The 10,842-nt window shown below is 33.3% G+C and overlaps 1 protein-coding gene across 1 annotated transcript; it reads right to left on the bottom strand.

Annotated features, from left to right (window-relative positions):
* Window positions 1–5,883: 5,883 nt before the first annotated feature.
* LOC133671405 (uncharacterized GPI-anchored protein At1g61900-like) lies at window positions 5,884–10,400 on the bottom strand. Its single transcript, XM_062092171.1, has 8 exons — window positions 10,145–10,400; window positions 9,008–9,145; window positions 8,058–8,912; window positions 7,447–7,692; window positions 7,314–7,328; window positions 6,740–6,880; window positions 6,520–6,564; window positions 5,884–6,198 (listed from the first exon to the last, which is right to left on the bottom strand). The coding sequence occupies exons 2-8, from the start codon at window positions 9,039–9,041 to the stop codon at window positions 6,125–6,127; spliced, it is 1,410 nt and encodes a 469-aa protein (XP_061948155.1). The 5' UTR covers window positions 9,042–9,145; window positions 10,145–10,400; the 3' UTR covers window positions 5,884–6,124.
* Window positions 10,401–10,842: the final 442 nt, after the last annotated feature.

Genomic DNA, 10,842 nt, shown 5'->3' with positions numbered 1-10,842 from the left:
ATTTAGTGTATTTTCATTAATGCAGCCACACTCTAATCTCATCCTAGCTTGTTAAATTTTATGTTTTTGCTTTTCATTATGTGATGTGGTTCGCAGGAAGTAAGGATTTTCATGAAATTTGTGTTCTATATATTTTCTTTTTAGAATGAAATTATCTTAGTGAAGGGGTCAATGATTTCCATCTGGGATTTAAAATAACTCTAAACTTGACTACATGACGGGTAAATTCTGAAAATGGAAAAGTACTCCAAAACAAAATTAATGAAATAACCCTAAATAATTGTTGAAATACAAAAGATTTATTAAAGTCAACGAGTTTGAATTCAAAAACTGTAATTTCGATAGTTAATGTTAATGAAATTCATCGAAAAGACTTCAACAACTTTACGATGATCACTGTAATATTCCCATAATTCTATGTCCCTTAAGGATAAATAAATAGATGATGCGTGGCATGCATTATTTATATTGTTTCTTATCTTATATATATGTGGGTATAAAAGTAAGAGCAACTTCAACTCACCACCGTGACTGCCTATGTCAAAGCATTTATCCAGATATGTCAGAAATGAAGGGATAATGAAAAGAAAAAAATAAGTTTTTTTGTGTTTAAGAAGAAGCACTATTACATTAACATAAACTAAAAGAACAAGGGAAAAGGAACATAAATGAATTTTTTTTGTTGATCAATCTTTGTTTTTCAATTGCACCCTTCGTTTCTCCGACTGTTTATTGATTTCTTATATTTTTTTTATAGGAAACACAATTAAAAAATATAGGAACAAAGTGTGAAAGGTGGTAAAATGTGGTAACCAATCTAAAATTAGTACAACAAAGTTCCTTTTGATCTCTTTATTTTAATTTTTCATCTTATCTAATCACTTTGTTTTTTGGATGTTTCATTTTAATTCTAAATTTTATGTTTCTCATTTTCAGTCACTGGCATGAGAGAAAGAGAAAGGTCGTTAGATTACAGCAACACCAAAAAAAAGTTATAAATTCTCCATAATCCAATGATAAAAATGGATAATCTTTATACCAACGGCTCTTATTCAACGACATGAGTTTGATGTGGGTGGTTTTTTCCTTTAAACATACCCAAAAATATAGATTGGGTTTTTTTCCGGTTGATTCTCAGTTTTTTTTTTTAATGGTTTATGGTGTTTTAGAGCTTATTGGTGGTTTAAGCATGTTTGTATGGTATTTATTTGAGGTTTTTTTTTTTTATGAAAATACGTTAAATTAAATTTTTAGCCAAAGTCCCAACTCTCCTAATTTTTTGACCACCATATGTATGACCAAATTTTGGGTTTTTAAGTAACATGTTTGCTCCAGTAGAGTAGACGATGCATCATTGTTTTTAATAAAAAAAAAAGTACTGCCTACTTCTTATTAGATGGGAAAACTTTTAGCTCAAGCACACCTGGACTCGGGTTTCTTGCCAGGCCTAGAAACACCTTGTCTTTTTTTCTTTTTCTTTGTTTCTTTCAAATTTCTAGATGAACCCTTCTTTTTTTGTATTTTTTTTATTTGCGTTGTTGTTTTTATTTAAATTTTGATTAGGATCCTATCTCATGTTTTTAAGATTGTAAATCCCTTCTATTAAAAAAACTAACTTAAAAACAAGGTTGTTTGATTATGACTAAGTCACATAATAGAAAAATTAACTCAATTTGACTTGTTTATATTAAAAATGTCATCAAACCATTCTTTTTATAAATAAAACATTGGACCATCATTTGGATGATATTAGTACATATATAGAAGCTTCAATTTTATTAAGCACATTTCAAACTTTAAATTCGCAATTCTTGTTGCTAAAAACCACGCTAGTAACTGTTACTTATTTTTTATATAAAAAAAACAGTTTAAAGCTAAGTCTTTATGGTGAATGATCTTATACTATGGCTGGCTAACTAATGTATGATCCAGCAATCAGAATGCCATTACAAATGCCTTTGTTCACTCACAGTGAAAACAATCAATTACTAATGTGCGTGGGTTTGTAATTGTGACATTGTTAAGCAAACAAGCAGCAGAACAGGGTTATGCTGATAGGTTGCGAATTGCATGGGACAAAGGCACCCATCAGGGTTTTTGATCTGTGATGTCGGCAAGGCAGACAAGGACATCTCTACAAGATTTAGGCAGGAGCTGTTAGAACAAGAACTTGAGGACAAGCTGCATATACGTGTGTGTGTTCCGGATGAAATATCAAATTGCTCGTGCTCTTCCGGAAATATAAATTAAGAACAGGTGAGGTTTAGTTCTTTCTTGAGTAGTTGAACATTTACCTGGGGCACAAAGAGCCAAGGATGACACGGAAGATGATGCTGGCCATGGAGCTGCAATGTTGTCGGTCAAGTCACATGCAAAGCTGAACCCCGTCGAATTGTCCAGTATAACATCGGCAGGCAAGCTTCGAAGTAGACACGCTACAATTAAATGGAAAAGAAAAATTATTATTGTTATTGTTAAATAATTGATTTCTTTTCGGAACTGTTGCCCAGATTATCGCCTGTATGTATTTAATGAGCTACAGCAGGAGCTGGGTGTGTGAAATTTTCAAAAACAAACTTAATCAATTGGATGCTGTGTAAATTTTATTGTTGCTCACTAAGTGCTAGACATGTCAAAAGGCTTATGTGTAAGTAACTGAGAAGAGATGCTTGCATGTTTGATTTTGTTAATGAGCAAATGAACCGTGGTATTGACAGACACGCCATGAGTAAACACAAGTAAGAAATGTGTTGGCACAAGATTTGACGTACGGTCAACTCCTTTGCACCACTATAAAACGAACCCTTCAAGAGATCGAGGTATCATGCAACACACAAACACTAGAAGTGATTTGATTGAGAGCTAGCTAGTAATACAGAAATCGTGCATGGAGATTATCAGCAAGAAGGTTAGTGGTTTGATGATGCTGATAGTGGCCTTCACATTTATGGCTGCCTTTGCTCATTCCACCCTAGCCATGCGGCTGATTCCACCACTTTCAGACATTATGTATGCCCAAGGTGAAGCTAATTGTATCGATAAAGGTGGGTTTTGCATGTTCAGCCCTATGGACTGTTGCGGTTCTATGGGATGCTTATATCCAATGGGGATATGCTTTTGATGATCAGAATCATGTGATCAACGTCCTATCAACTTCTAGCTAATATGTAATCAAGTCATGTGTATCATGACCAATGCTCGTTATTTTCTGTTTTGATTTTGTAGTTGAAGGGTAGTGGGAGGTTTGGGGAAGAAGACAATAAAATGGATAAGATTGGTTGTGTTCCTCGTACATATTTTGTTCTTGTTTTATCAGCTATGATTTTTATTTTCTTCTAATACTTTCCTACTTGCATAAAATAGGAACTATATATATATATCAAGACAACTGCCTAGATACTCGGGAAATTGGAAAACTAAAGGGAAATTGGGGAATATATGAATACAAAAGGGAAATAAAATCAGGTTAGCCATGGGAACCCACTGAACTTGGATAGGGTAATTTGTAGAATTGTAGATCATCATGATCAGGCTTGCAGCTTTAAGAAGACTTCAGCTGGTTTTATTTGGGCATTGCTGGCATATATAGTGCCTAGGATTTGAGAAGAAGATGATGACTGTAGCAATAAGAGATTTCAGCTTCAATTACTCAAGAATTTGGCAATAAGAGATGCAATGCTGCATATTTTCTTCTGTGGTGCCGTCCTATTCCTACGGATTTAATACTAGTTGCACATTTTCTACACAAGAAAAATGAAGTTAGTACTATTTGCATGAATTAGGATCCTAAAATAATTAATTTAGTCTAATTGAATATCAAATCATAGATATCAAGTTTCCAGTAATCTCGCTAACTCAGAGTTCAGCATCGATCAGGTTTGTTTTTAACATGTTTAAGAGGTTGATTCGATCAAACTTAAATGATGTAACAAGTTAATTCATAATTTAATTAATCTGACAAAACATAAACTTGATCGAATCAATTTTTATTTTTTTATTTTAAATAACATTATCTTTAAATAAATCTTGATAGCTATGGTTTTAATAATTTGTTTTTATCTTTTAAACCGAAACTACTATTTTAACACTTATTATGTACAATATATATATCATATATTTATATAAATTGTTTCTTAACTTTTCCATGTGAAATATTAAAATTTTAAATATTTTTTTTTAATTTTTTTGAGTTAATTCAAGTCAATCTATGTAATCCAAACCTATTTAATTGGTCAAGTTAACCCTCTGGGTTTAATAACTATAACTAAAAGGCAAGAAGTTGGTTTAATTATTTATATGAATAAGAAATTGGTTTAATATAAGTTTTTTAATCATTTTGATAACAACTTCATGGAGTAGATTCGTTGGTTATCACGTAGGCGAGTGGCTAGAGACCGTGGGTTTGATTTCACCGTGCAGTAATATTTTCTTCCAAAAGATAGGTGTGAAGTTATCTATTTATTTATTTATTAAAAGAAAGAGGCAGTTGACCGAACCTTATATAAATAAAAATAAAATACTAGCCTAGGCCAGTGACCCTCCCCTCCCCATACGAGGTTTGTTGTAATAGGCCTACATGTATTTTTATTTGCTCTTGGGGTTCGCTTCTTTTTTTTTTTTAAGTTATTTTATTTTTATTTTTAAATTACATCCTTTAATGTAATATTTTTATTTAATTTTATCTTTCAATATTTTTTACTTTATGACTGGCCATTACTTTTTTTAATTAATCCTATGTTTTTTTTCCTTTCAATTTTATTTTTTAATATTAAATTTTATTTTTGTCCTTTTTTTAAATGAGGCCATTTAGTTTTACTCATTTTTTAATATTAAATTTTTATTTTGATTTTATTAATTAATATTAGATTAACAATGAATCAATTTTCATGTTTTTTTATTATAAAATAAAATAAAATAAAATCAATTTAAAATTTATAATCCAAGTCATAAATTTTACAAGTTAACTAGGATAAAACTATTCTTTTTTTTTCTCTCTATACCCGCCTAGTTGATAAAATCATATCAAAACAACTTTCATATAATTTAATTTAAAACCCGAGCTAAACAAAAAATCAAAACTTTTAAAATTTAAGTTGTTTTACTGAGTTAAATAATAATATCTAATAGTCATTTAATCAATCAACTAGTTATTTATAAAAATAATAGGAATGAGTAAAACAACTGAAAAAATAAAAAAACCAAGAAAATAAAAAAAATTAACCGAAAAAATCAAACCGTGAAAAAAACCAATTAAACCGATTAAAATTTTAAAAAACTGACCGGTTCAATTCGGTTCGGTTTTGGTTTTAGATGTCTAAAACCAAAAAAACAGAACCCAAACCGAAAAAACCAAGGCCAAACCAGGCAAAAAAACCAAGGCAACCAGTTTGAACCAGTTTTTATTCTAAAAAACCAAACCAAACCCAAACTAGTCAGTTTAAACCGATTTCAGTTTGTTTTTTTTTTTAAATTCAGTTTAGTTATTATTATTTATTTATTTTTAATAAAAACCAAACCAAATTGAAAATAACCACCTCTGTAAAATAGTGTTGGGCTACTAAGTTTTTTTATTTAACATTGCTTTAGGTCTCTTAAGTGGAAGAAGTGAGAGATGAAGACAAAATAAATAAATAAATAAATAAATTGTGTACAATATCATTTTTCACTTGGGCTTACAGAATTTAACCCGATACCCGATAACCTAGCAGCCCAAACTTTTCTTTTTACTCCGTCTCGAGAGTCGAGTCTGACAACTATTTGCAAAACAGCAAAATGAGTGACTTGTTTTACTTGCATGGGATGCACGTAGAAACACGCGCCACAAATATAGTGGCTGCCAGTGATGACCTGCTGTCTGATAATCACACAATATGCTTTAACAGATGACACCCACAGAAAATTTTCCATGAAAATATCAATAAAGTCTTTTTCAACAATAACCATCAAAAATAGACACAAAAATAGCTTTAAAAATAAAAGGAAAAAAAAAAAACAAAAATGAAAAACTGCTATACATGAAGGAGGCTGCTCATCAAAATATACAAGTAAAAATCCCCACACAAGGTCAAATTTCCAGAGACACCACCACCTATTTCAAACCGGTTCAAGCCCTTGACTAATCTCTTCAGTACAACAATGCACTGAAAATAAAAAATGAAAAAATGGGTACCAGCGGCTCCAACTCACCACCACGATTGCCTGCGTTGAAGCATTAATACAGATGTCAGAAACGAAGGGAGAACGAAAAGAAAAAAGAAACTGCTGTGTTCAAGAACAAGCACTATTACATTCAAAGCTGAATCTTTATGACGAATGATCTTACACTATGGCTGGTTAACTAATATATGATTCAGCAATCAGCATGCTAATAAAAATGCCTTTGTTCACTCAGAGTGAAAACAATCAACTACTAATGTGCACGCCTCTGTGTGTGTTTTTATTGTGACATTGTTAAACAAACAAGTAGCAGAACAAGTCTAAGCTGCTCGGTTAGGAATTGCATGGGGCAAAGGTACACACCTGGGTTTCTGATCTGTGATGTAGGCAAGGCAGGCAAGGACATCTCTGCAAGATTATGGCAGGAGCTGTTAGAACAAGAACTTGAGAACAAGCAGCATATTCGTGTGTGTGTGTGTGTGTGTGTGTGTGTTTTCCAGATGAAATATCAAATTGCTCGTGCTCTTTCAGAAATATAAAGAAAAGGTAAGATTTGGTTCTTTCTTGAGTAGTTTAACATTACCTGGGGCACAAAGAGACACGGATGACACGGAGGATGATGATGGCCATGGAGCTGCAATGTTGTCGGTCAAGTCACATGTAAAGCTGAACCCTGTCGAATTGTCTAATATAACATCGGCAGGCAAGCTTCGAAGCAGACAACCTAAAATTAAATCGAAAAGAAAAATTTATAAACAACAACAACAATATTGATTTCTTTCCAGGCTGCAAAAGAGAGCAGTTACATTACAGACTCTAAGAAGCACTTTCTTTTATGTAGTCAAATGAACAAAACCTTATTTCCATTCTCAAGCAAATTGGAAAACTCGACACCCATCATCTCACCAGGCCTCAGTTAGATCACAACCCAGAAGTTTTCATCAAATATCCTAAATACACAAATAAAACCCACAACTTCCAGGAAGCCAACTGCCAGGTTTGGGTGGGAGATTTTCATTCAATATACAAATCATGCCCTACATCCCATTCACACTTTTAGCACTGGGCATCCGCATGTATCCAAGAAATCTTACTTTAATCTAAAAATGTGATTGCAGTATATAAACTCTATTGTTGAGAGGGAGAGAGAAGCAAACCTTGTTGTCCATATGCTGCTTGGCATCCACCAACACACAATCCACAAAAAAAGAAGTAATAGATATCAGATGGAATAGAGGATGAAATGGAGTGAAAATTTTAAAAGACTGGTATCAAACTGAGGAAATAAACCTTGTATGCTAAAATCTTTCAAGTCAATGTCACAAAGCTCATAAACATTTGTCATGACCCCGCCTTGTCGTAGCTTGGACCCCAAAACTGTTGCACAGATTATCGCCTGTTTGTTTGTAATTAACATTTGATTTTGTATCCCAGCAATGTATGTATTTAATGCGCTACAGCAGGAGGGATTGGGAGCAGCTAAATTTCGACATGCTTTAATAACTTCTAATGGCTGTGTGAAATTCAAAGGACAAGCTGCACATGAAACATTGAGTCAACAAAAAAAAAATAACGGATCCTTCTTGAGTTCCACAAATTCATGATAAAGCTATGTGCACAGAAATGTGTGCAAGTAACACAAAGCATCTAGATAGATTCAAAAGCAGCATCATTTGCTGAACAAATGATCTAGACTCATAACATATTGCCAACACTTTTGTCCTCTCTTCAACTATTGCATCATTCCATCATGAAAAGTTCTAAAACACAGGAGAACCTCCCAGAAGATGCAATATATGCACAGGAAATTATTGATGTGACATTGGCATTGCATTTATGAAATTCAGTCCAGCAAAAACCGAGGAAGAGTTCATAAAGAAGGAAAATCATTACTACTGTACCCTTGTTAACTTTGCAGGCAGATAATATCCGGAATGCACTATTTGCAGCATCTGCTGATAACTTCCTAGAGATATATGAAAATACCACCCCTTTACAATCACTAAGAGGATCATTATGATTAGGCACGGTCACCAAATCTTTATTATCATTGATTGTCAATTGTGTCCCGGAAATCTCAAGAGCAGCTTCCATGATTGCAGATTGGCAAATTGGTCTACAACACTCTTTAAGAGGATCGACAGTACTGCAGGCTTCCAGTAATTTGCTTGTATTTACTATTTTCTCAAAGTTAACAACATCCTTCACAGGACACAACCCACCAGTAAGATTTAACGATTTAACAGAGCAAAGTGTAGGTATAGTGATATTCGCCCCTCTGCTTGCTAGTATACTAATGATATCTGAAAAACAATCATCAGCCACTGCATTCTGCAAAACCAACTTATCAGAGTTGCCACTGAAATAACCCTGGAAAATGTGGAGCAAACTACCAAGCTGTGGACAGCATATTACATTTCCTACAAGAGCTGCCAAGGGTTGAGAGCAATCAGATGCGGTTCTGTCTATGACATTTGACATAGCAGTGAAATTTACAGGGCATTTCCCGGTTAAATTTGGCTCATATGTGGTGGGGAAAGTTGGGTACATAGGAGCTAAATTCTCACCAGGATAAGGGTAGCGTGGGAAGACAGAAGGTGATATTTCAATAGGTCCAAAAAGTCCAGAAATAGGTGGAGTGCCTAGCTCAGATGTAGAGGAAACATGATTAGGCTCAAGCAGGGTCTGCAATGCCACAGCTACTTGGAAACTGGATAACCAAACAATAAATAACAAGAACTGATGGCCTAGTGAACCTGCAACCAGTCATCAGACAGCTATCAGCACCAACACACTCATCTTTCTCTATGGAAAGAAAATTTGAAGAATTCATCTACTTATAATGGCTTACCCTTTAGACAACTGATAGTCTGTAAACCCTCCATATTTCACTAGCCTTCCGGCACCATTGAATTTTGGAAAAGGAAAACCCTACAGCACTAAATCATAACCCTAAATTTGTTCACGATGATGCAGCAAGCAAGAATACCTGTACAAAGTACAAGATTGAACAGCATAAATTAAAAAATAAGGCCGAACAATTAAGACTAGATAAGGGCACACTCCACACATACCACTGCATATTAAGGAGCAACCAAGCTAGATGCATGTTTTTTCCATATGATGAGTAGCTTGAGACTAAAAAAAAACAGAAACATACCAACCTACTCCAACCATACTAAATTATGACAATTATTAGCTTGCTAAGGAAGCATAAAGCTCCTAAATTGTGCAATTAAAAGAATCCCTTATTTGCTTAGTTCAATACCAAAGTAGTGTTCTTAGGCTTCAACCACAAACTTATTATATCTACAGAGCATTTAACTTCACAATCTAACTATTAGGTTTATTATACATGGAATCAAACTTAATCTACACGATTGGTTCCAGTACATAATGTATTTCACTACACTACAGGTCCTAGTACATACTATATTTTTAATTATTCAACACGTGTGAGCAAAATCATCTCGTTACTTCAGCTAAACAATACCATCATATTTTAGTTGCCAAAAAATGAAAATGTCTTTTTGATTCAGCTAGACAGTTTCACCACCTCAGCTAAGTAAGCCTTTGCTGAAACAAATGCAAGATCAAAGCTAAAATTTCCACTTCTATGGTCTAAATTACTTTTTTAAAAAATATTAGCTAAAATGAAAAAAGGCTTAACAACCCACAAGTTCTTCTTATCCTAAAAAAATAAGAAAAACCCATCAAGCTTATTAAAAAAAAAAAAAAGGAACGCAAGGGTCAACATCTTAACTCCTGTACTTTTTTATTTCAATTTTCTCAGCTACCAAAGAGAAGAATCAAACATTTCTTAACCCAAAAAAATAATTGAAAAACAACCACACACTAAATCAAGCTAAAAACAGTCCTATAAACCACAAGAAAGCAAAATCTAAGACCCCGACTTCTATTTTCTCAGAAACCAAACACATAAAGTTCACAACTTTAAGGAAATAAACAGAAAATAAAAGTGACCCACCTGAAAATGACGAACCCATGTAACAAATTCTAGTGATTCAAGCCGCCCCACAAGAAAAAACACATAAATATCAAATCCTTTTTAGAAATGGATCGATTTGGTCTAAGAAAGGAGAGAGCTTTCTTGATGAGAAACCCTAAATCAGACCCTTTATTTTATTTTCTTTTTTCTTTTTTTTTTCAGGTCACTCAAGTTGAAAACTCTCTCTGACTCTGTGATTGTAACTGTGGTTGTTGTTGGTGGTGGATAAAGCGTAGCCTAAAAAACTTACCTTTTTTAAGACACTCAACCCGACCCGATTTGTCTTTGTTATTTCCGGGTCAACTGAGCCCTTCCCTTTTTTTTTTTACCCGGATCCAATTTTTCAAGGGCGAACCCTAAACAAGTCCTCTAACTACGGACGTTTTCTTGATTGAGTCCCTACGGGGTTTTTTTTTTTGTCTCAATTGAGTTTCCCAAAGTTTTTTTTTTCAAAACCTTCACAACTTTTAATGAAAAAACATTAACTTTTATACACAAAATTACAATACTTAAAATAAATAAGAAATTTAATTGAATCAAACAAGCAATTGATCCAAGCAAAAATCAGTAAACTAGGCTAATCTAATGGATCGAAAATAAAAAAATGATTTTAATCTTATTTAAATACAAGATAAAAAAATTATGAATCAACATAATAACTTATAAGTTGATTGAAT

This window comes from Populus nigra, chromosome 13, assembly GCF_951802175.1.
Source record: "Populus nigra chromosome 13, ddPopNigr1.1, whole genome shotgun sequence".
NCBI classification, from domain to species: Eukaryota; Viridiplantae; Streptophyta; class Magnoliopsida; order Malpighiales; family Salicaceae; genus Populus; species Populus nigra.
This window is presented reverse-complemented; position numbering and strand designations above follow the sequence as displayed.

Excerpts from the sequence above, each read along its gene's own strand:
- LOC133671405 (XM_062092171.1), bottom strand. The coding sequence starts at position 9,041 with ATGGAGGGTTTACAGACTATCAGTTGTCTAAAGG. Across the intron at positions 8,913-9,007 it reads GACTATCAGTTGTCTAAAGG|GTTCACTAGGCCATCAGTTC; the intron begins GTAAGCCATTAT and ends GACTGGTTGCAG. Across the intron at positions 6,199-6,519 it reads ATCACAGATCAGAAACCCAG|GCAATCGTGGTGGTGAGTTG; the intron begins GTGTGTACCTTT and ends GCTTCAACGCAG.